General features: G+C 51.3%; 5 protein-coding genes across 5 annotated transcripts; 3 read left to right on the top strand and 2 right to left on the bottom strand.

Annotated features, from left to right (window-relative positions):
- Positions 1–1771: 1771 nt before the first annotated feature.
- PUNSTDRAFT_42635 (uncharacterized protein) lies at positions 1772–2949 on the bottom strand (the record flags this gene model as incomplete). The annotated part of the gene is made up of 4 exons (XM_007380810.1): positions 1772–1849; positions 1902–1994; positions 2057–2256; positions 2706–2949. The coding sequence occupies 4 exons, from the start codon at positions 2947–2949 to the stop codon at positions 1772–1774; spliced, it is 615 nt and encodes a 204-aa protein (XP_007380872.1).
- Positions 2950–3325: 376 nt separating this feature from the next.
- PUNSTDRAFT_111539 (uncharacterized protein) lies at positions 3326–4262 on the top strand (the record flags this gene model as incomplete). Its single annotated transcript, XM_007380809.1, has 2 exons — positions 3326–3353; positions 3706–4262. 2 exons carry the CDS (start codon positions 3326–3328, stop codon positions 4260–4262), a joined length of 585 nt encoding a protein of 194 aa, XP_007380871.1.
- Positions 4263–11105: 6843 nt separating this feature from the next.
- Positions 11106–11528, top strand: PUNSTDRAFT_63471 (uncharacterized protein; the record flags this gene model as incomplete). Its single annotated transcript, XM_007380808.1, has 1 exon — positions 11106–11528. A coding segment is annotated over one exon (423 nt), but the record flags the coding sequence as incomplete, so codon positions are not given.
- A 6400-nt stretch (positions 11529–17928) lies between these two features.
- PUNSTDRAFT_131506 (uncharacterized protein) lies at positions 17929–19012 on the top strand (the record flags this gene model as incomplete). The annotated part of the gene is made up of 4 exons (XM_007380807.1): positions 17929–18091; positions 18144–18303; positions 18352–18448; positions 18503–19012. The coding sequence occupies 4 exons, from the start codon at positions 17929–17931 to the stop codon at positions 19010–19012; spliced, it is 930 nt and encodes a 309-aa protein (XP_007380869.1).
- A 3858-nt stretch (positions 19013–22870) lies between these two features.
- On the bottom strand, positions 22871–23412 carry PUNSTDRAFT_131505 (uncharacterized protein; the record flags this gene model as incomplete). The annotated part of the gene is made up of 2 exons (XM_007380806.1): positions 22871–23262; positions 23304–23412. 2 exons carry the CDS (start codon positions 23410–23412, stop codon positions 22871–22873), a joined length of 501 nt encoding a protein of 166 aa, XP_007380868.1.
- Positions 23413–25429: the final 2017 nt, after the last annotated feature.

The raw sequence follows: 25429 nt of genomic DNA, 5'->3' as shown, positions 1-25429 counted from the left end.
CCAGAGAGAGGCCCAGCAACTCATTGATTTCTTTACTATATATGGACACAAATAGCAGACATAACTTTACAAAGCCTGACAGGTGTATGAACACCAACGTCAACAGGCACACCTCATTGGAGCTTGTCAGCAATAGATTAGTGACTACAATAATCTCTTGACTCTATCTACACCCCCATCCTAGTCACTGGGCAAAAGCACTGCAAATGGGACATTATCAGACTCAGTGGCACCCAAGTCAGATGTGTGATGAGAAGAAAAGAACAATTTATTTTCGCATTTCTCACTTCCATATATGGACTGGTAACCACTGTGCTACTTGAAGTGGTTAAAATTCAACCAGTATTTTACCTACTACAGTGGGTTCAATTCACCCATAGTCTGGGAGGTGGATCCCAGTGTGTGGAAGAAATGTGATGGGTGGTTTTTATCTATTGTTTGTCCAATCTAAACCACAGGGAGTTTACAAGATTCAGAAATCAAAATCACCCATTCCATGAGTTGTGCATACAGCCCATGTACAGACACTGTACACTGGCCCCACCGGTTGCATGGTTTGCCAAATTTGGAATTGATCAATAACGATTGCACCAGACTGCGCTTGCACTTGTTTCCCCATGCTTGCCAGTGTGCTTATCCCTTTCACACTTATGGCCACTGTACATGGTTGTCATGGCACGCCTCCAGTACTCATCCTTTCCTGTTTCCCCACATTCCCCATACGCTCTTTTTACCCTTTCAGGTTTCCTAGGACCTCCCAGACACTGCTTCTATTCTTTTGGGTCTCCTAGGAGCCCCATACATTCTTCTATCCTTTCGGGTCTTCTAGGGCCTCTGCATGTTGCGCAGCCTCCCTAGGCCGTTCCACTGGTCACATGCCGGGCACCTGAGGAGCCTCCCTCTCTCTCATTGGACCATCCCTCTTGTTGCTGATGGATTACTCAGCTACTATATAGTCGCCTGTCGCACCAGGGAGCAACTCAGACTTGTTCTCTCAGTTGCTTCCCTGCCTTGTGCAACAGGTATGTGTATTTCCGTCATATCTTTGTATGTATGCTCAGTTGCTTCCCTGCCTTGTGCGACAGCATCTCCACCGCTGACCCGGGGGATCCGTGCCACTCCTAGGAGCTCCAGTGCGTACTCTGACAATGGCTCAGTTATGGTCAATGACTATATTCTTGACTTCGGAACTCTGTGTGGCAATACTACATTGAAGATCATTGAAATATGTATGCGTCAAGTACATTCAGCTCTCACAGCACCTGCATGGGTTGCAGGCAGCTTGCCCGCACCAGCCCTCATTAATGTTTGCTTGCAGTGTGAAGCTTTGGTTGTGGTTGATATTTGACAGTCTCAGGTTGTAGAGTACAGCAGCAGTTGGTTGCATCCTATTGCGCTTCACCAATGTTGGACAAGGCTTTGGCTATTGTGGGCCTACTGCTGAACCAGAGGAGGAAGCACGTGAGGCTGGCAGCTCCATCGGAGGACAATTTTCACAGCCCTCATCATCTTGGTCAAGTTTCTCTGAGTCCCGCTCATTGTGACATGAAGCTGGAGCATACAATGCAGGATACAGGCATCTGATAAAACTCTATGGCTATGGAAGCTATGGAGTGCTATGGTAGCACTATGGTAGTACTCTATAGTATATATAGCCTGCCATAGCAATGTAGATTTTTCCTGAGAGCTGACGAGCCGCTTATGGTATCCTTCTCTTCTTGCTTCAAGGATTCATAAACTGACCCTTTATGGTACTGTACTTTTGCTTGTTTCAGAAATGCTGAGCTATAATCTCATCAACAGGCCAGCACCCATCAAATTGTTTGAGGAATTCACGTGACTCCCTTGCCTAAGGACAAGAGGTGAGCATTTGCCCAAAATGGATGTGGTACAACACTTACAGTCCGGTAGATCTTTGTGATATCATCTTTTGGCTCATGCCAAAATGGAACCCACCAATCAAGCTGGGCAGCAATGGCCAATCCTCGCACATTCTGCTATGCACCTGTGATGAGATCATCAAAAGGATAACAGCAAGCAAGAGCTGAATACTGACACATATGGCAAGATATAGTTCATTCTTTTTGGCATTGCCTATGAGCACCTCTGTCTGAAGACTATAGCCTTTGTTCCCGGCAGTGCCTTGAGGTTGAGGTATTTTCTCCAGTGAAGCTGTAGGACCAGTAGCACCAACTGCGCCATTGCTTGCTTGTTGCTCGAGCTCACATTGACAAGCTTTCTCCTTCTCCACACGTGCTGTTAGACATTAGGTTGGTGGTGACTCAAATTTATGCTTAAATTGTAATACTCACCATTTGCCTATAAATAAAGCTCCTTGTAGCATATCCCATCTTTGTTTATATCCAGATCATCATTGTCACTGTCACCGTCGTCGCTAGCAAAAAATTGGCCAACATCAGGTGTGCATTTCTGCTTTGGGAACTGTGCTGTCCGTACTTGACACTGTGTTCATCGTTGGTGACAGGCATGAAAGACAGAGATGTCGTAAGTCAGAGGTGAAGTTTAGACGCAGAATATTTACAACAGATGGAGGAAATAGTGGTTGATTTGAAATCTGCAGCATGTGATTGGTTCCTGGCCATCTCTCCTTGAGGGCAGATGTGCATGCCCCTTCTGGACTCAGTTCCTTTCATTCAGAGCCTGTCAGGCTGCACTTGTACTACAACACTGCAAACTGCACATACGTGCTAATGCTATAACATAGGTCCCTCTGCCAACCTCTGGTTGCCAGCACTTGCTTTTGATCCACACTCCTAAGTCTCCCCAACACAGCACAGGTTGTTCTGCTTTGACATTGACCACCAACACCATATGCCAGAGGTACGTACTTTTGTCTGCCATTTGGTGTCTCTCACCAGTTTCTCGTAGGTTCATTGACTCTTTCTCCATCAAAAAGACCTCAGTTGCCAGTGCTTGCCTTCTGTTCATGTTCCTGTCTCCCTAACAGAACGAAGGTCATTCTGCTTTGATATTGACCACCAACACTGCATGCCAGAGATATGTACTTTTGCTTGCTTTTTGGTGTATCTCACCAGTACCTCGTACGGATCACTACTGTCATGATGATTGGTCGGTGAGGCAGTCACAAGCCCAAGGCTGCACAGCCTATGAAGCACATATGTTCCTGTGGGTGTGGTAAGCTCGTAGGAGCTTGCGAGGACCTACACCATCAGAATACAAAACACATTCCCCAGCCATTAGCGAGAGGCCAGAACATCTGGTCTACTTACTGTACATTATACTACAAGTGCTGTTGTTAACACTCTGCAATGTTCTCTCAGCCACTCATCTCGATCCACAGATCATGACAATGGTGCTCCCATGCAGGATCCGTATTTGCCAAACAACAACAACATGGATCTTGAGGAGCCGGTTTTGGGGGATGAGATGATTATCGAGCGAGAGGAACTTTGAAGGTGGCAACTTCCTTGGGTAGAAGAGGTGACAGATGAGGACAATGAGGAGGTTCCTGACAAGGGGAGACTAGACTATGACACAAATGTTGATGCGGATGATGATGAAGACACCCAGTTCAATCCAATCACTGCATATGAAGCTCTCAAGGAAGGTTTTGATGGCAGTGCATGCACCACAGGTCAGTCAGATATTTTAGACAACATATTTCTATAGGCACTAAGCTTGATGACGAGGACATCTCTATTCTTTGACTTTTTGCCCTCAAAGTCACAACACATATGAAGATGAAGGCATTCGAGAAGCTCCCATTTGCTTTTCCTACCCAAGATATACCCTCATGGAAGGCTACTCAGTGGTGTGCCGCTGTTCTTTCTGCACTGGACCCAGTGATATATGACTGTTACAGTAACTCATGCTGCTGCTTTGTGGGACCTCATTCAGCCCTCGATGCCTGTCCTTACTGTGGGCAATCAAGACATGATGCTGCTGGACATCCATGTTCGCAACTTCCCTACCTACCACTCACACCGTGTCTAAAAGCATTTCTGGAATGCCCAAACATGGCCAAAGAGATGCAATATCATGTCAGCAAGCACTCCCATACACCTGGCTTGATGACGGACATCTTTGATGGTGATCTATATCAACATCTCTGCCGTACACCAGTCTCAATTCACGGGTGGAAACTTGACCATTTGTTCTTCTCCAATCTGTGGGATGTTGCACTTGGGCTCTCATCTGATGGCTTTGCACCACACAGATGTCAGAAGAAAACGGCCTGGCCGCTCATCCTTTTCAACTACAACCTACCGCCTGAGGTCTAATTTCATTCCAAGAACATCATTCCTATTGGTGTTATTCATCTGGTAAAACTCCATAGCTATGGAAGCTACAGAGTGCTATGGTAGTACTATGATAGTACTCTATAGTATATATAGCCTGCCATAGCAATGTAGATTTTTCCTGAGTTCCAGGACCTAAGAAGCCTGTCAACTTTGGCTCTTTCTTGTGGCCATCAGTCGAGGAACTTTTGCGACTTGAGATTGGGATTCATGCTTACAATGCACTGTCCTGTGGTTACTTTCCTCTCCATGTATTATGAGACACCGAGTTCCACATAGAATCACGTGACATTCCCCACGCTGAGTGTAACATCTGTAATGATGATGATGATGAACTCTGCTAGCCTGTTACACAACATTGGAGAGCACCTGGGTATACTGGGTACACTAGGTACATGTACAGTAGTCTGAGTCCAGAACATGAGCTAGTGACGTGGAAATGGTGGGTAAATTGAGGAGTTCTAGATCTGGTCTGGTAGGTATGGTGGCACAAGCTCTTTGTGAGGTTTGCTGGTTCAGGTGCATGAGGGTGAAGTACAAAGTGTAATATAAGTAGAGAATAAGGGGGAGGTGGGCACTGATTTGTCTCCTACACACCCTGCAACCTCCCCATCTGCCTCGCCGACTCCAAACCTGTCTATGCCGTCAGCATTGGCTCTGTTCTCTTTCAGCCAGTGGTGGAGGGTCAGGAATCACGTTTAGTGGAGTGGACCAGGGTGCTACATGTCCCAGAGCTCCGCTCTAACCTCCTATCAGTCCTGTATCTCACTCAGCACAAATCCATTTGCATTGTTGGACACCCTCCCTTCAGATTATCCCTTGGATGCATGACTCCAAGCCACAGACAACCTGGTCTTTTATCGCCCCAAAAATGCCCTGGTAAAGTTACGTTTGATTGGTATGCATTCTGAGCAAACTGCTTATACATGGACAGTATGGATCCCAAATTTTGGAGCCCTTCAAGCCCGGCGGTGATTTGAACAGAAGCTTCCGCCACATCACGGATAAGATACAGGTGCAAAAGGAGCCCTTGATCTTTAGTCGGTACACATCTACGACTTCCATGCCTGCTACCTGGTCGCTCCTCATTATTGCCTTTGCACATTGGACACTATCCAATCTGGTAAGATCTTCAGAAGCTCTCCACAAGGAGTCGTGCTGATTGCAAACAGGAGGAATATTCCCCCCTATGGCCTTTGCCCTTATCTCAAGGGGCACGGATGGAAAGGCAGTGAAGTAAACTATTTGTTATCTATACATTGTCAAGCAGAAGATCTTGGAATATAATCCATCCAAGTCCTAAAAAGGGCCCAAGAACATTCCTTCCATCACAGGGAATTTTTTGTAATATTTTGGGCAGATATAGCTAAGTAAACAGTTTAAGAAATATATTTTCTATATACTTAGCTGTTTTTGGGGATATATTTACTGCCCATATCCTTAGGATTCAGCAAAGGAAACTATTTTCTATCTATTTTGCTATTTCTGGAGGAAATTGATAGTAAATTTCCCAGGAAATAGAGAAAGGAATAGTTTATCTATTTCCGAGGGAAATGGGTAACAAACACTGAGTGGGCAATGAGCGGGCCGCTGAGCACCTGGCCCTCATGCTAAACAGCACCTTCAGACTTTTGCAGCAGGCAAGGCTCTGGACTCAGGGCCGCGAAAAGTGCCGGCAAGGACCAGCAGCCACGCAAGGAGTGGGCAGCAGTGCAGCCACACGAGGAGGGCAGCACCCGTGCATGAGACAGTGCCCACAAACTTGCACCCATGGTGTGAGATGATTATGTTATCATCGGGCTTGCTTGTACATCGCCCCCGCTCCCCTCTCTCTGTCCCCACCACGAGCCTGGCCCGACCGCGGGTGAATTCTGTTGCTGACGTGTCGATGGGCATGCTTCGTTCACCCCAACGAGCTTGCGAGGGCACTCAGTAGGCTAGCCAGTACCGGACATCCATCTGAGGAAGCAGCCAAAAGGTGCCTGCAACAGTTCAGGGGAGTCTGCGACAAGGGTTGTTGCACCCATCCCACCATCCATTGGCATGGATGGTGTCTCTGGCCAAAACCCTCATGCAGCTGTATGGACTACCTGCACCAAGCTCTGCCATGCAGGGTCAATCTGGCCATCGAACTAGACCTGATGCACAAACCAACTGCCTCGATGTTGCCAACTGAGGACAACTTCTGCCTCCTTTCTCTGAACTGGCTCATGCATGTTATACCCCCATGTAAAGTCAGAATAGCAGAGGGAAACTAATTGATCCAAACTCACTGTTGCGTGCTCATTCACCCTTCTGATCCTGGTCATCAGACCCCTGTTCCTCCTGCAGCAGTGCAACTTGCTGCTGCAAGTCTGCCATGGCCTGTTGTGAGCCTTTGTCACGGGTCAATCATCGCTGACCATTACCTATCATCCCCAACTGTCCTCTGACATCTCCTCCGCTCTTTGCCGCTCATTTTCCCGTGGTCCTCCAACGGATCTCCGGCGGACTTTTCGTATCTTTGACTCTCCCATGTTTCCTTTGTTCATCCTTGCTCATTCTCACACCATATTCTTCTTCCTTGTGCTCAGTTTCCTTGGCACTGATTCCCTTTGTGTTCTACATGTACTTTAGATCTTCTTCCCTGTTCCCTTTGTCTTATTGATGATAGATTTGTCTCGCAGTTCCGTCCCTGACAGCCTTTAACAGTTTGTTGCAAGTCCTCAATCTTCTGCTGCAGCTGTAGCTGCTCTTGCAAGCCCTCTACTGTCTGCTGCAAGTTTGGAACATTCCTCTGCAGTTCTAACTCCCTCACATGCCTATCTACCCATTTGCTGTCCATTTCATCCATTGCATTTTCGAGGTGAATTTTTTCCTCCTGCATTCTCTGGAGGTTCACTCATGAACTTGTCTCGCTCTGTCCGCACAGAATAGGCTTGATCCTCTGCTGCACATAGGCAGCGGAGTAGTTCCGGTGTAGTCTTGTTTGCTCTAGCAGCCTTTTGACTGATCAACATCGCTATCTCAATTCAGCTACCAACTTGGCCACCCTCTTGACCAATGCTGTTGAGACAGCAATGATCTTGTTGGGCATCGCTGACACAAAAGGTATGCCAGCTGTATGTCATTGTGACAATAATAAAGTAGCTGACCGACACCATTGCAGGAAATACCTTATGAAAGCCGTTGGTCGTCAGCGAACACTTTTCACTCCCTGATAAGTCACATCCCCTTTGAACCTCTGTTTATAGGTGTGTATCCCTGCTGATCATAGGCACTGGGGAAGTATGTACCCAGATTCCCAGATGCAATGCTTCAACAACATCGGACCTCGGGTTTTGCATGCCGTACTGGATCAAGACCCATGACGATCTGTGCAAGTCTGGCCAGCTCGCAACAGTGCTCAAGGCCAAAAACACGTTTGAGGACCAGTGCAGGATGAGGTGGAGGACGGATATGGCTCAAGTGTGCCATGAAAATGATGCACACGTGAAGTGGAACGTGTAGGAGTGGTAAGGGGAGCTGGTTTTGCCAAAGGCACTGAAAGGTCTTGACGGCCTCTGTGTTGCTCCTGTGCCCCATGAAGTATGTCATAGGGTATTTGGAAAGCTGAATATACTCTGAGGAGATTGGTTAGAGAACCCATATGTATAGAAAGACAATGAGACTGACAAGTTTTGTATTTTTCATGCCGAAGTTGCAAATGCCATAGTGCCCCAGTGGAGACAAATATCCGGTTCTTTACCTGCCCTTTGACAGACCACTTTCCGTGACATTTTCTTGTCGCCTTTGGTACCTCTGCATGAGGTTCAGTATAATGTAATACATGAACAGGTGTGATACACACTGACAGGCGGTGAAGGTTTTGTGGGCTTTCTATTACACTTTCTTATGCGCTCCTTTCCCTCGGGGTTTGCTGCAGAATTGAATGGTCACATATCAACATCATGTAGAAGCCATGGATGATGTACCGTCGTTTGCCATGATCAGACAGCCAGCCTGAGGTGATAAGAAGGAAAATGGGGAGTGTTACTCATTTATGTGGGAACTTGGCATTCTACCATGACCCAGATATCCACTTGTTGATTCCCTCAAGGTCACCACTGTTCTCTGCCCTGCTTCATCACACGTGGTACAAATTTGATGGTACTACCGTCAAATTCGTACCAGAATACCAGATGCACCCACCCAGAGCCTCTTCATACCAGTCTATTGAGGCAGCCAACCTCTTCTACCACACACCTCCTCTATGCTTGCAGTTTGTAGCACTCACTCAATCTGTGGCTACATGGTCCACATATCTTTTTCTTACTCGAAGGTCCCCTCCTTTGATACCAACATCCTGCAGCCTGGCAACGTAATATGTCTACGCCTCATGTTTGGGACCGAAATAATGGCTGCTAGTGCCTGTATCTCTTACGAGAAGATTGGCAACTATATCATATATGTCACCCGCCTTCACAAGAAATACCGCTCGCATGATAATATCTTTGGACAAATGGCCAATGTATACTATTGTATTGCTGCTTCGAGAAGTTATATGCCCATCAATTCAGGAGTAGGGGACCTCGTTGTCATCGCCAAGTACAGCAACAATAAGCGTGGACCTCAGCTTCCTCCTATCAAGAAAAAATATGGATCACTTCCTCTCGGCTGTCTTGTCACCATCAAAAACTTAGTAGTCGCCACGAACGTCACTCTTCATCTCCAACTATATTCCCTTCCTCTCCTCCCTCTTAATGATCAACACCTCCGCCCTAAAAATATCCCTGTCAATATAACACGCTCGTCTCTGTTCACAGGTCACCCACACTTTAATAGCCGTCTACATCGAGGGGAAGGATGATAATGTCCTTGAGATTTTGAAAAAAGAGTCCTGCGCCACCCTTTAACTAGGTACCCAGATATTGGACACATCCCTCCTCACAAGAATATTGTGGGTTGTGATACCCACATGATAAGATTTCCTCTTGTATAAATATATTTCTGATTTTGGACTAGTGTCGTTTCAGATCCGTGTGTCTCATTGGCTATTTGTATATTGCTCACTCCACACTCGTATATCATCAAGTACCTCATATATCATCAGGAATCTCGTATATCGCCAGCATCTCATATATCGCTGGTCCTTCGTGTATCGTCATCGTCATCGTGCTCGTATATTGTCTTAGTTTTGTGTTTGTGTTTTGCACTACTCAAAGTAGATAGATTGCAAGTACCTCGTTTCATTCTCTCGTATATCGACTATCACCCACCTTGCTTATCAAATAGATCATTCATTAGAACTAACGGGCTGTATATCAACTGTCATATATAGTTTGTTTCAGAAGTAACATAGCTGCGACCCAGTAGGTATAAGTACTGTCTTTGTAGTAGTAATGAGCAAGAACTCCAAAAATGCAATGGATGAACTGGACAGCAAATGGGTGGATAGATGGGCAAACTTGCAGCAGAGAGTAGATACTCCGCACGGCTGCATAGGGGCCCCCCAACTCAGCATTATATTGCTGCCTCGATTGGACGGACCGGTATGTTGGACCACCACCGCGACTTTGACGCGTTCAGATCACTGAGTATATCAGAGGCTTCATGCCAAACTATGTGACCGGTGCAAAAGGAGACTATATATACTATAGAGTACTTACTACTATAGCATGTTGAGGATGGTGATGGATCAGTCTAGGTGGTTACCATCCATCATTCCCCTTGGTCACCGCTTTTCTGGCTGCTCTGATCATCCTTTGATGCTGGTCTCCTGGCTACATGTCTCCCATCTGTTCACATCAGTTGGTATCAGTTGGCATCAGTTGGTTGACTACACAACTGATGCAACCGGTCCAACAGTCAGTTGGTTGCTTAGATCACTGATTCCAACTGTCCATCTCCACATGCTTGATCCCTATCTCCATAGCTTCGATATCTCCCTTTGTTACCTGTTACCATAGCTTCCATCATAGCTAGATGTATTTAGGGAGCAGGGATGGAGCCCAGAGTCCTCAGACTTCGACTCACAGCTCCATTCCCTTGCTCCCAGGTCTGTCCCTAGTTGTATCTCAATAGACTTCGACTCACAGCTCCATTCCCTTGCTCCCAGGTCGCTACAGCGCGTCAGATAGCCTCATACGCTGTTAGGTTATGAGCCCTGCACTCTGACCGCTTGTTTCGACGCTACTGCTGCTGCACACACGCCTCTGCCGCTGTTGCAAGCCTCCTGCCTTCCCCAGGCACTCCCTGCACATCTGTCCGGTGGTCTACGTTCCCCAGCGTCTCCCTGCGCTCCCTGCGCCTCCTCCGTCCTCTCCTGCGCGTTTCCCGTGCTGCCACAGGCTTTAACAGTCCCTTGACCTCCTGCGAGCGCTTGTAGACACATGGGCTTCCACAGCTACACATAAACACTTGGGTGGGCAGAACTTGGAGTGGGTCTATCCCCGTCTACCTTGATTGGCTTCGCCGCCTTTCAGCCCTGGAATAAGCCACACCGGGTATCCATTCCTTTGTGTGTGTGGCAGGGGTCAAGTTCGTGTCTGTGTGTGGCTCTCCCCATCTATAAGTAACTAGTTTTGCGTGATTTGCGTGATCTACGGGCTCCTTTCGCTTTTCTACATAGTTAGATAGCTTAGACATACTCTTCTTAGCGCCTGGGACGTCCTACACGCACCGCACACCCTCCTACACCTCCACAACTCGGCTCACCTCGCCCTCCTTGCATCATCATCATCATCATCATCATCTATCTCCACCTCACTCCAGCATCAGGACACCATGTCCTCGTCTAAAGAGCTCACCTCCTCTCGTCGGGTTACGCCCCTGAACGACGTCAACTACGCCCAATGGGCGAAGGAGATGCGGGCCTACTTGGCTGAGAACAAGCTCTGGTTCATAGTCATCGGAACCATCAAGGAGCCGAGTGCAGGAGACCCGGAGCACATCACCTACCTCGAGAAGTCGGCTCAGGCCGCTGGGGCCATGTTCCTTGCTGTTGATGCGTCGCAGCATGTTCATTTTACCGGGATCGAGCTGGATGCACCTCTGATCTGGGCCAAGCTCCAATCAGTCCACCTCCAGAAGGTGTCCGGGGCGCGTTACAACGCTCTGGACGCTGTTTTCGCCGTCAGAAAGCAGCCTGACGAGTCCTTGCCTTCCCTGGCCTCGAGGGTGGACACCCTCGTTCAGACCTTCAAGGACTTGTGCCCGGACAGCTACACGCTCGAGCAGCTGCTCGCAGATCTAGCTGCCATGTCCATGCTTCGATCCCTGCCCCAGGAGTATGACTCCTTCACCTCAGGTCTCATTCAGCGGGATGCCACCAAGTCTGAGATCGTTCAAGCCTTCGTGCGGGAGCATCAGACGCGGAACGGCCGCCAGGATGGTTCTGCCTCTGCAGAAACCCTTGCCATGCGTGTTGCAGCGCCTACGGCTAGCAAGGCGGACCTCCTGTGCGATTTCTGCGAGATGAAGGGTCACGACGAGGAGCACTGCTTTGCCAAGCACGATGCGCGCTCTGCTGCTCGTCAGAAGGCTGCCGAAAGGCGCCAGAACCGCCGCAACAACAAGAAAGGAGGCTCACAGCAAGCCCAGGAGGCTGCTGCAGTCCCCAACTCCACTCAGGCCGTCTCTATGGCTTATGCCGTGGAGCACGCCCTTGACGTGAGTTCTCCTGCCTTGAACGGCCCTTCACGCGATCCCAGCGCTGATTGGAACGCAGACACAGGCACCACTTGTCATATGACGCCTCACCGTGACTGGTTCTCTTCCTACAAGCCCCACAAGATACCCATTCGCCTTGCAGACTCCAAAGTGATCTACTCGGCCGGTGTGGGCTCTGTGCGCTTCATGCCGCAGATAGGAGGGAAGCCTGGGCGGTTGCTCGAATTTGAGCGTGTCCTGCATGTTCCTGACCTCGGGTCTAGTCTCCTCTCTGTGCTGTATTTAACTCGCGAACGTGGTTTCTCTGTCTCGATCGAGCGCGACGTGATTTTCTTCCGCCGATCAGGAGCTCTGCTGTTCACCACGCCGCGCAACTCCAACAATGCCGCTTACCTCGACGGCAGGACAGTCCCACCTTTGCAGTTGGCTCAGCAGCTGATCGACCAGGGACTCGCCAAGGGCGTTGTCATTGCTTCCTCCGCTCCCCCTGATCCCATTTGCGAGCCTTGCATTGCAGGCAAGCAGCGGCGTCCCGACGCGCCCAGGATTGCCCAGCACCGCGCCTCCAAGCCTCTGGAACTGCTGCACATGGACTTGCACGGTCCTGTGCCGGTCAGGACTCCAGAAGGCTACCGGTACTGGCACCTGATTGTAGACGACTGCACGCGCATCTACGGCCTGTTCCTGCTTCGCAGCAAGGCCGAGGCCTTCCCAGCTTTGCAACGCTTCGTCCAATGGGCGGAAAACAAGCTGGGGACGCGTGTCAAGGCACTCAGGGATGATAAAGGCGGCGAGTGGATGTCCAAGGAGCAGGAGCAATGGTGTATAGAACGAGGCATCGAGAGGCAGCACACCGTTCGCAACGAGCCTCATCAGAACGGTGTTGCGGAACGAGCTAACCAGTCCCTGGCCAACGGTGCAACCTCTTTGCTTGTTGAGTCAAACTTGCCCCCGTCGTTTTGGGGTTATGCCGTTCAAACCTACGTCTATGCGCGCAACAGAGCGCCTACCTCTGCTCTGCCTGTGTCTCTGACACCCTACATCGCCTTCTTTGGGGAGAAACCGGATGTGGACCACCTGAGGGCTTTTGGATGTGCTGCCTACGTGCACGTACAGAAGGACCAACGCCGTGGCCTTCAATCCCATACCCAGAAGTGTGTGTTCATCGGTTATCCCTCGGAGTACAAGGGATGGCTCTTCTACAACCCGGAGACGAAGAAAGTCGTGATCTCCAATGCTGCCGTCTTCGATGAACGCAGTTTTCCGGGTTTGAAGTCGGCCGCATGGGACGTTTCCAAGAACTTCTTGCTCGAGTCGTTGCCTTCAGAGTTGCCGGATCAGGTGGGAGTGGTTCCACCGCCCCCGGAACACCCCCAAGACGAGCAGAAACCTGCCGTCCAAGCCTTGCCTGGTCCGGTGGGTGTTGTTTAAGGGCGTCTAGCAGCTGGACAACACTCGTGAACGAGCTGGAGAGCACAGACAGTGAGCAGAATGAAGTAAATACATGGAGAGGGCTATCCTACCTGGAGAGCACAGACAGTGAGCAGAATGAAGTGCCCAACTCGTCTGTGGCTCTCCAGTAAAACTGTCAGCACAGCCTACAAGCTAAATCGGCCACAGCCACGCGAAATAAGCGCCAGAGAGATGGCAAGTCACCACAGACAACACTCCCCCCTGACGAGGCAACTCTCAATCCAATCCCATCAAACTCCTGCAAACCTCCACCTTCGAGCGATCCAGAGACTTGGTGAGCAAGTCGGCGGGCATCTCCGCCGTGGGGATGTAGCTGACAGAGATCTTCTTCGCCTCAACGGCGTCCCTAAGCCAGTAGAAGGCCAGGTCGAGGTGCTTCATGCGCCCGTGATGTTCTGGGTTCTTCGCCACAGAGAGAGCGGACTGGTTGTCGATCCGGAGCATAGAGGAAGAGCTGACGTTGAAGCCGAGCTCAGTGAGGAGGTTGCGGAGCCAGTGGTGGAGAGAGCCACGACGGTCTGAAGCTTCGAGCTCCAGCTCACGGCGCCCGTGCCAACCTTGAGGATGTAGCCAGAGGTAGAGCGACCGTTGTCCGGGTTGCCGCCGTGGTCAGCATCACAGAACGAGCTGAAGAGCTCGCCGGAGTCGTCAGGAGCGTACCGGATGCGCAGGTCAATGGTGCCCCGCAGGTAGCGGAAGAGGTGCTTAACGGCCTTCCAGTGAGCCGGTCCAGGGTTGCTGGTGAAGCGAGAGAGAACGCCGACGGCGTAGCAGATGTCTGGCCGAGTGCAGATCGCCAGGTAGAGCAGGGCACCCACGGCGCTGACGTAGGGCTTGTCCTGCATGTAAGCGACGTCGTCAGGAGTGCTGGGAGCCATGGAGGTCGACAAGCGGAGATTGGGGTCCATAGGAGTCTTCACCGGGCTGCAGGTGCTGAAGCCGTAGGTGTTGAGGATGTCGAGGATGTACTGGCGCTGATCCAGAGTCATGGTGCGGTTGGGGCGGTCCCGGGTGATGTGCACGCCGAGTAGGAGCGAGATCGGACCCAGGTAACGAAGCTTGAAGCGCCGGGAGAGCTCCTCGATGACTGCATTCTTGGCCTCCTTGCTCTTGGAGACAATGGTCAGATCATCCACAAACACCGGCACAATCACCTTGACACCGTCGCGCTCCCAGACATAGATGCTCTTGTCGCAGCGGACCCGGGAGAAACCCATCTCCTGCAAGGCGGCGTCGAGCTTCTGGTTCCAGACGCGAGGAGCCTCTTTGGGGCCATAGAGAGACTTGCGGAGCCGGCAGACGACGCCGGGCTTACCCTGCTCAAAGCCGTCGGGCTGGTCCATGTAGACCTCCTCTACCAGATCGCCGTTGAGGAAAGCGTTGGAGATGTCCACCGAGTCGGCCTCCCAGTCCTCGAGGGCGCAGATGGCCAGGATAGCGCGGAGAGCGGCCCACTTGGCTGTAGGAGCAAATGTTTCATCGAAGTCGACTCCGGGGCGCTGGCTGAAGCCCTTGGCGACGAGGCGGGCCTTGTAGCGCTCCACAGAACCGTCGGCCTTGCGCTTGACCTTGAAAACCCAGCGGGAACCGATGGCCTTGCGTCCGGGAGGCAGCTGGACCAGCTCCCAAGTCCCATTGGCGATGTGGGCCTCGATCTCCTCCATGGCGGCCTTGTACCAGAGATCCGAGTCAGGACGCTTCATGGCCTCACGGAAAGACCTAGGCTCGTTGCCTCGCGCCTCAGCCTTCAGTGCGCAAGTCTGGAAGGCGGCCTCGAGGCTCTGAGGGAAGGAGAGGTGGTCCGGCGACGAAGGAGCGGCGTAGACGGTGTCGAGGCCAGCTAGCACCAGCATGGCGTCCTCTGGCTCAGCAGCAGCCAGGGGATCTTCGGAGGAGGTGTCGTCTTCGTCCTCGCTGCTCTCGATGGCTGGAGTGGGCTCCCTGTAGGCCTGAGGGGCCGGAGAGCGAGAGGGGACGATCCACCAAGGCTGCACAGGCTTGGGTGCACGGCGCTCGCGTCTGAGTGCCAGAGGAGGAGTCGGAGGGCGTTCAGGAGGCGTAGGAGGGCGCTCCGGGTCCGGTGACGGCGCTGCAGAGCGAGGGACAGGCGATGGGGAGGCCTCAGGCGAGGCAGAACCAGTGGGAGGCGAGAACGAAGCCCGAGGAGACGGCGGAGGCATCTGGACTCTGGCAGGAGCGACAGGCGGCACATGGGGCGGTTCCAGATCTCCCCCCGGTTCAGGGATGTCCTGAGCATCCTGAAGCGGCGGTGGTGCCATATCTCCCCCCGGAACCGGCGCAGGTGCGTCAGGAGGAGAGCCAGGAGGGCCGTGCAGCGAAGGCAGGGCGCGGAGGAGGAAGTCGGATGCAGCAGAGTCCCAGCTGGCGGTAGAACGCGCTCCGGGGAAGTACCGCTCGTCGAAGATAGCGGCGTTAGAGATGATCCGCTTGCGGGTGTCTGGGTTGTAGAAGAGCCAGGCCTTGTAGTCCTCCGCGTAGCCGACGAAGATGCACTTCTCAGAGTGGGAGGAGAGGCCACGGCGCTTGTCCTTCTGGATATTAACGTAGGCAACGCACCCGAAGACCCGAAGGCGTTCCACAGAGGGCTTGATCCCGTACCAGCCGAAGTAGGGTGTTGCACCCTTGGGCAGGGCAGCGGAAGGCGTCCTGTTGTGCGCATGGACGTAGGCGGCGACGGCGAGGCCCCAGAACGATGGAGGCAGGTTGGACTCGGTCAGGAGAGCCGTGGCGCCCTCGGCCAGAGTCCGGTTGGCGCGTTCGGCGACGCCGTTCTGGTGGGGCTCGTTGCGGACGCTGTGCTCGCGTCGGATGCCTTCGGAGGTGCAGAGGTCGTCCCACTCCTTCGAGATGAACTCGCCACCCTTGTCGTCCCGCAGTGCGCCAATCTTGCGTCCGGTGAGCCGCTCAGCAAAGGCCTTGAAGCACAGGAAGGCCTGGAACGCGTCGCTCTTGCGCCGGAGCAGCACCACCACCCAGAAGCGGTGGGCATTGTCGACAAAGATCACCCAGTATCGATACCCTTCAGGCGTCTGGACAGGGATAGGGCCGTGGACATCCATGTGAACGAGACCCAGGGCCTCTGACGCGCCCCGGGAGGCCCTCAGAGGCACAGGAGGCCGGTGCAGCTTGCCGGAGATGCAAGGCTCGCAGATGGCGTCTGGAGCTTGAGGCCAGAGACACTGTCCTCCTTCAGCATCCGGCGCACGTAGTCGACGTTGACGTGCCCGAAGCGCCGATGCCAGAGCTCGAGGTCTAAGGCGCAGGTGCTGGCGGGCTGGGCGTGCTCCAGGGCCGGCAGGGTGCGCCCGTTGACGATGGCGGCGTTGGAATCGCTCACAGACGCGGTGAACAGCGTGGTGGTGCCTCGAACAAAGGCCATAACGCCCCTGGTGATCACAACACGAATGGATTTGTGCTGAGTGAGATACAGGACTGATAGGAGGTTAGAGCGGAGCTCTGGGACGTGTAGTACCCTGGTCCACTCCACCAGACGGGCTTCCTGACCCTCCACCACCGGCTGGAAGCGAACGGAGCCAACACCGACGGCATAGACGAGTATGGAGTTGGCGAGGCGAATGGGGATGTTGCAGGGCTCTGGCAACGAGGAGACACTTGCATTGCCAGCCAAATTGACGTGGACGGGCTGTCCGGCGGTCTGGGGAGAGCCGGGGGCCAACCTCAGAGGTGGCCTTGTGTCAAGATCGGATACAAGCAAGGGGAATAAGGTCGGAGGACCGAAGTCCGAAACGTGTATACAAAGAATAGAAGGAAAGAGAAGGAGATACTCAAAGGGTAGAGTCGGAGCGGAGTCGGAGACACGTCGGCGTTGAGTCAATAAGTCGGAAGCATTGGTGAAGTCAAGATTGGATGCGGACCAAGCCTAAGCTCGTGCGCTAGGCTGCTACGTGCTCTGAGTCTGCAAGAGAGAGAGAGCAAAGCTTAGTCGATATTCGAACTGACTATCTACGGTACAGTTCGACGGTTTAAATACATAAAAGAGAACAATGGCGAAAATCGGAGATGCGGAGATCGGAGGTGACGTTCGGTGCACAAAGGTAACAGACGGAGACGAGAGATAATGCATGGGGCACAAAGGGAACATATCTAAGGAAGAGACGGAAAAGGCGGACTGAAGGATCCGTCGCAAGCGACAGGAAACTAAAGTCTACAAAGGGAAATTATGATGTCAGACAAAGAGAACAGGAATCAGGAAAGTCGGAGTTGAATCCGTTCAAAGATCTGGAACCACCGGGGTGTTGAGCTGCCGGTGGCCCAGTGCATGTGATAGGTGTATCCCGCCCTCGACCTAAACGGGAAAGGCGGGATCGGTGTCGGCAAAGAATCAGAGAACGGGTTGGAGAGGATCGGTGTGGATTGGTGAAGATCGGCGGAGTGGATCGGTCTGGATCAGTCTGGATCAACACGTGACAGTATCCCCCTCTTAGCCACCGAGCCCTCGAGGCTATCAATCTGGATAAGTGATCAGACTAGATGACTCGAATTTTGTCTCTTGCCTTCAACTGCTATGGCTCCCCACCCTCAGAAGAAGATCTCCGCCAGCCAGCCACTTGTCTGCTCGGCCTCCGAAGAGCGCGCCAAGCTGCAAGCTCGTCTCTACGCCCTCGAGGCTGCCAATCCGACGGAATCGGTGTCGGCGAGTGTCGCGCGCCCCAAGAAGAACCAATGGAGTCGCTGGTGGAGGAGGAGGAGACGCCGAAGCGTCTGAAGAGGGGTGGTAAGGGGAAAGGAAGGGCTCAAGCGCCAGAGGCCAAGCGGAGTGGTCGTGTCGAGGTGGTAGTACCACAGGTTTGTGCGGCGAGAGCGGTTTTGCGGAGCACAACGTGTCCAACGTGGAGATCTGCAGCGAGGTCTCCACTGCGTCGAGCAAGGTGCGTATCCAGTACGCGGTTAGGCATGGGATCGTGAGCTGACTTTCGGCGATTTCTAGAGTCACCTATCGGACAGAGCTGTCGCTCCCCGACCCAGCCCCTGTGAAGCAGGCCAAGCACAATGAGCCAGCTTTGGTCGTCGACGAGGACAACAATGTGGCAGGTAAGTTGTCTCCGAAAATGCCGAAGTCAGATTTGACGATTTTGTAGCCGGAGGTGAATATGCCGTGCACGCAGTGCAAGGCCACGAAGAAGGAGTGCCAGCCACCCATCGCCCAAGGCAAGGCCACAGCCTGCCGCAATTGTGCACGCAACAAGAAGTTGTGTTTGTTTGCGAACACCACCCCACGTGCCCCGACCGCTAGTGCCGCTCCGCACACTCTGATGACCAGCGCTGTCGTTCCGTGCTGTCAAGAGTCTTGGGCCACCCATCCCCGCCACAACGAAGATAACCTGTGGTCGGAGGTGATGGAGGCGCAGCGGGCCTTGCACCAGGGGGAGTGGTCCAACGACCACTCGTTCCTTCTGGATGAAATCAGGCGAATTGTCGGCGGGTCGGAGGAGCGGGTCCAGGACAAGTTGGCCAACCTGCGTCGGCAGGTGGAGGCCCTTACGAGTCAAGTGGCGGAGTTTGTGGAGGGTTCGTCGAGGCAGGGCAGATCGGAGTCGGAGGAGGGTGAGGGTGAAGAGGAAGAAGAAGGAGAGGAGTCGGAGGAATAACTCGTGTAGTGTAGTATAGTCGCTTGAGTTTCCTGTAGGCGAGCCCAGTGCCTGGTAAGCCCCACACCAAAAAAGGCGGGGTGTATATGCAATCAATACTTCGGTCCAGGTTTGTCGGGGTAGCAAGCGTCGAAGGCTGCAACGAGATCCGGAGCATGAGTCAGCTCTGACGCTTGAATCCACGATTTCTCATGGGAGGTGCCTTCGTAGCTGAGCCAGCAAACCTCGTAGAGTAACGGACAATGTCGGTGGCGCTTGTCGAGTTTTGAATCCAATCTTTTAAATCTTTTCATGATTTTATACAGAGAAGATCTTAAACTGAATTAATGATTTTAATCCATTTTTACAGCTAAAAGTTTTAACTAAAAATCTTATCAGTTTATCATGATTTCTACATTATTTATATTTGCATTTTTGGCTCTAAAAGTTTGAAACCACGATTCTATAAAATGTTTATTTGTATATTTATTTACAATTCTTAGGTAGAAATTTTGAAACTCATGTACAGAAAGTTCTTATATTCAACTAGTGCGGCTCATTTATTTATGGAAATTTCAGAACATAGATCAATAGTTTTCCAATATAGTTGCTTGGTTGACAAACTGGTTCAAGATTTTTATAGCAGGAAATCTTTTTAAAAAAATCTTAAAAGAGACACAGGATTTTTTCAACATTGAGATCATATTTTTTTGAGGTAAAAGTTCATATGCCAGTTCACAATCTTTACAGAATGTTTTGGGCTAAAAATGTTATAAAGTTTTTGAAATTTTATAAGATTTTTTCACCACTTTTAGAACTAAAAATCCAGTCACAGACCCAGTGAATGTGTCTGGAAATGTGAGCAAGCAATACAATGTGCATACAAATGTGTACCTGGCAAATGCAAGTCTACCCCACACCAAGCTTTCTCAGGACACTGGGTGAAACAATAGATTTCCAGAACCAGAAATTCATTGGGAACTGAGCTGGGATTTTTTTAATTTCTGATGACTTTTCAGGACTAAAAGTGGTACAGGTTTTTCCTTATTTTCTAGGCTTGCTATCTCGAAACCTATACTATTTTCAGCCCTAAAAACTCACCAGAAACTTAGAAATTCCAGCTCATTTCCAAAGAATTTCTGGTTCTGGAAACTCATTGTTTCACCCAGTGATATTAGACCATCCCTCAGCTACTATATAGTCACCTGTCGCACCAGGGAGTAACTCAGACTTGATCTCTCAGTTGCTTCCCTGCCTTGTGCGACAGGTATGTGTATTTCCTTCGTACCTTTGTATATATACTCAGTTGCCTCCCTGCCTTGTGCGACAGTGTCTCCGCCGCCGTCCCAAGGGATCTGCGCTGCTCCTAGGAGGTCCAGTGCTTACTCTGACAGGAAGCAACCAACCATATATACAGAGATACAACAAGGATACATACCTGTTGCACAAGGCAGGGGAGCAACCGAGAGATCAAGTCTGAGTTACTCCCTGGTGCGACAGGTGACTATATAGTAGCTGAGTAATCCATCAACGAAACAAGGGATAGTCCAATGAGAGAAAGGGAAGCTCCTTGGGTGCCTGGCATGTGACCAGTAGACAGCCTAGGGCTCCTGTGCAACACGCGGGGCTCCTAGGAGACCCAAAAGAATAGAAGGAACATCTGGGGGGCTCCTAGGAAGCCCAAAAGAATAGCAGGAGCATCTGGGGAGTGCACAGAGAATAGGAAAAGGTGAGTGCTGGAGGTGTGCCATGACAGTCCTGGCATGATGAAGTTGGCAAAGGATTGTGTATTGTGCGATGCAGATGAAGGTTAAGGGCAACAGAAGAAGCTCCAGCATGTTTTTGGGTGGCCTACATGCACATTACCTTAGTGCATATGTAAGGGTTAAGACCAAGCCAACCAAGTTAGAAATTAATGTGCTCAGCTCCTAAAAAATGCTTAGGAAAGCATGTCTACATGTATAGCCATTTTCAGAAATTTGATCCTAATGTGACTGGGAGCCATTTAGGCTGCATATCCCTCCAAATATTGTCAGACTTATTTGCACCAGTATGGCACTACAGCAAAGCAGTTTTCTGAATATAAGATTAGTTAGTTAGGACATCACATGGTCCATTCTAAACTTCTACAGTCCAGCATTATTCTCACACATTCCTACATCCTTTTCTCCACATTATTTGATACTAAGACACTCATAGTTAGTATTATACTCACGTGTGTGTATGTACAAATTTGGTTACGTTTTTTTACATTGATTCTGTAACAGGGCCTTGAGTTCTTGGTGCAGGGAGTCGACTAAAGTGATGAGGGAGGGGGCTCCTTGACCTCTGACCACCACCATGGCGGAGGTCTCCCATGCTCTTGTAGCGCAGGGGATGAGAGGACCAGCTCACAGGAACACCACCTGGCCCCCCCTTGTTTCTTTTGAAGTGCCACGGCCGTAGAGGCATGCGGCGATGCAGTAGACTACAGAATGCATGATAACACGACAGAACCCTACGTCCAGGAGGACGGGTGCCCCAGCGCACAACTGGATGACTTGGGTGGCCATGCTGAAAGACACCGGCATGGCCCAATGGGTGAGAAACTATTATCACGTCGACAATGCATCACGCAAAGTACTAGACCAACGCCGAAGGACTCAGACCCGCTCTAGACGCATAGCGAGAGAGTACGATAAGATATAGAATTAATTTGTCATGCTTAGGCCTTACTGCAATCAACATACCAATCACTGTGAGCAGCCATCTCTTAAAGCGAATAGACGCTCCACAGGAGCTGAAGCCGATCACAACGAGGACACTAGAAGTTTCGCTTTAAAAACTGAACGCCTTGGACGTAAAAACAAGCAAATATAAGAGCACACCCCTCAGAGGAGAATAGTATACTGTGATGATGCAGGATGATGCCCCCCCCAATGAGCTCACCCCATACGATGCCACCCCAATTGTACCCCCAGCCCCCTTGCGACACCTCATAGACCTATTGTCAAAGAACCCCAACACTGGTGCATCGATCATTGGCACCACCACCCCGATTACAAGGCAAAATGGGAGCACTCACCCCGAAGGCTGGTTTCTATACAGTGATGCAATGCGGGTTGATGCCCATAGGGAGCTGGTACAGTCCTGGCAAAATCTGGAAGCGAAGCTAGACTGAGCCTAACCCCGCAGCTGGTGAAGATGGAGATAATCCGCCGGGTGGAAACACAGCCGATGACTGTGGATACAAAAGATAACCAAGCCGTCTTGGAGGAAAGAACACAACGGACGACACCTCCAGAACCGAAAAAGTTGGTACTAACCCAGTTTTGACTGCTCGCTCATCGTCGTACAAAGTCTGAGCCACTGCTAGAGACAATTAGGGTACGCATGGTGAGAGTGAGCAAGGAGGGATGGATCTGAATCTTAGCGGGGGACCCTACTACACATCATCCGGTTAGGACCCCAGCCCTACTCTGAAGAGCTTGAAAACAAAGCCCGAGTCATACTTGACGCATCTGAAAAAATCTAGATAACTATATGGCACTACATAGTCCCATATAGCCTCCATAGGTCCATAGCAATGTCCTTTGCTACCCGTGCTAAATATCCATCAGCCAATGCTATCATAGTGCTATAGGTGCTATAGAGGGTACTGTCATGGCTACAGTAGCTATGTAGGGCATACCTCAGTGCTATATAGCTCACACCTTAGTGCTACTGACACTATATATCCTATGTAAACTCTACAGCAATCATATGCTTGATAGATATTGTAGTCATTTGAATAAAATAAATTATCATATATCATTCAAATTCTAGTAAAAAATCATTATTTTTCATTATATTTTATATAGATGACAAAATTGTATCGAGTACTACTAGTGAATGTATTGATTACATAAGCAGCATAGATATGCCACCCGTAGCCATAGGGGGAGTGGGGAGGGTGCTGGCGCTGAGCGAGGGGTGGTAGGCGACGGGCAGGTAGCGGGAGGGGCACGACTGCGTTACTGGCTCGTGCTGGGCGGAGGTGGCGTAAAGGAGGGAGGCAACACCGAGCGCGACCGCGTTGGCAGCTCGGGCTTGGGGCTGGGAGAGAGGTGGGGGAGAGGCGGGGAGGTGGGAGCACAGCGTTGAATGGAGGCCGGAGAGGGGCTGGGAGACCGGCAAGAAGGCGGCAAGAGGCGGGGAGGCGGAGAGGCGGGCGAGATGCAGGGAGAGAGACGCGAGAAGGCGGCGAGACGTGGGGAGGCGGGTGAGAAGGTGGGCGAGAGGCAGGCGAGAGGCTGGTCAGAGGCGGGCGTGGGGGGGGGATGTGATGCCAAACCTGACCACGTTGGCAGCTTGGGCTCAGGGTTGGTCAAAGGTGGGCGAGGCGGGGCGCGAGTGCGAGAGGTGACCCCAAGTGCGGGAGGCAAACCCGAGTGCGACCGCATTGGTGGCTCACACTCAGGACTGGTCGAAGGGGGGCCGTGAGGGTGGGAGGCGACGCTGAATGCGGCCGCGTTGGCGGCTCGCGTTCAGCGTTGAGCGAAGGGGGGGTGCAAGGGTAGGAGGCAACACTGAACGTGACCGCATTGGTCGCTCGTGTTCGGCGAAGGGCAAAGGGGGGCCAGAGGTTGGGAGGCAACACCGAGTGCAACCGCGTTGGCGGCTCATGCTCGGCGCTGTGGGAAGGAGGGCAGGAGGGGAAGTCGAGTCTGACCGTGTTCGCAGCTCGAGCTCAGCGTTGGGCGGAGGGGAGCACGAAGGAGGGAGGCGACGCCAAGCATGACCACGTTGGTGGCTCACGCTTGGCACTGAGCGATAGATGAGGGCGGGCGGAGCTGGGCAGACAACAGGGGCCGGCGGTGGCAGCTGGTGGCGGGCAGTCTTCAAAGTTGTGGGGCGGGCACTTTGAGTGCTCGGGGAGGGATGTGAGGGCGCCTTATGTGATGATGCCAGTGCGGTGGGCTAAGATGACAAACCGGAGGGGACAGACTTGGGCTGTCACATGACGCATGATTTCGCATTGAATCTCTAAGTCTGTGTTGGCCTCTGTGTCCATTCACATAGCACAAGCTCCTTGATACTTAGCCACCTTGTATATTGTTTATTCATGCATATATCTAACAATGTATAGGCTAACATTACAGTTCAGGACCTGAGACTGACTTGATTCATGGTAGGTGTAAGTTGGGAGCCCTGCTATCACCACTATACAGATACATACCAAATCTATGGGTGCTATGTTGACTGCACCTATGAGCTATGTATCACTATGTAGCTAGTACTTTGAACTATATTACCTATAATTACTATATAGCACTATATAGCAACTGACCTACTTCTACATAGCAACTATAGCACTATATAGCAACTGGGTGACTTCTATATAGCATCCTTAGCACGACAATAGTGTCTATAGTTCTGAGGGGCAGCTATATAGATCAAGATTTTTTCAGATGTGTATACCTAGATTTTGCCGGACTACATTGCTATAACGCACACTCCTTTTCTAAATACCACACGCACAATTCCATGTACTGCCCTGCTATGTGCTATGACAAAGGGGCAGAGGAAGAGCCAAAGTCACGTGAGACACAACCTGCTGATAGCTGGTCCACCGGGGTTACCAACGAATACTGCTACCGCCACCGACAACGCTGAGCATACCCCCCCCCCGGCCACAAATGGGCATGAAGACTCAGCCATGGACGTTGACCATAACAGCAACACAGCAGACAGGTATGCGCCCCCTGTGATGAGAAGAGAAGGACAATTTATTTTCGCATTTTTTATTTCTAAATATGGACTTATCATTTTCCTTTTCCCACCTTTCCTTTTCCAAAGTCACGTGACCTTCAGTGGCAGCAGTACAGCATCATTGACACTGCCCTGCACAGCCTTGCACAGCCTTGCACAGCCCTGCACAGCCACCGGAGTTTTCTTCCGCTTACTCATGAACAATGACTCGTTATTCCTTCTAACTCCTTGATTCATAATCCTGACCCACCTAAGTGGGTCGGTCTTACTCATCCTTGTGCCCTGCATGTGATTCTCTTGTACTATTCTTGGACCATGGATTTGTGTATATAAGACCCCTGTAGCTCGCCCTAAGTCCCCATCTCGACCTCTTGTGTCTTGGGGACTTAGGTGAGTAACCGTCTCTGTATTAGATACTACGCTAACTTGTGTCTTGGGGACTTAGTGTGTGACCTTGAGTCCATTAGGTGCCTATTGCGTCGCTGTCGACCTCGTGTCCAGTGACCTTGAGTCGAGCTCAGCTCCNCCTTTTCTGCGTGTACTCTTGCCTAAAGTAAGTGCCGACGACGCTGCCTTTCCAACCGACTCTACCCGATTACTTGGACATTCCGGCTGTCTAAGTAGTTGGTAACCCCAACGGGCGTTCCCCTGCACGTCGCTCGTCACACTTGGCGATCGATGGGGTATGTGATCACAACTCCTAGTTGT

The sequence above is a fragment of the Punctularia strigosozonata genome (genome assembly GCF_000264995.1).
Source record: "Punctularia strigosozonata HHB-11173 SS5 unplaced genomic scaffold PUNSTscaffold_3, whole genome shotgun sequence".
In the NCBI taxonomy this organism is placed as follows: Eukaryota; Fungi; Basidiomycota; class Agaricomycetes; order Corticiales; family Punctulariaceae; genus Punctularia; species Punctularia strigosozonata.
Note: the sequence above shows the minus strand (reverse complement) of the source record. Positions and strands in the feature narration are given on the sequence as shown.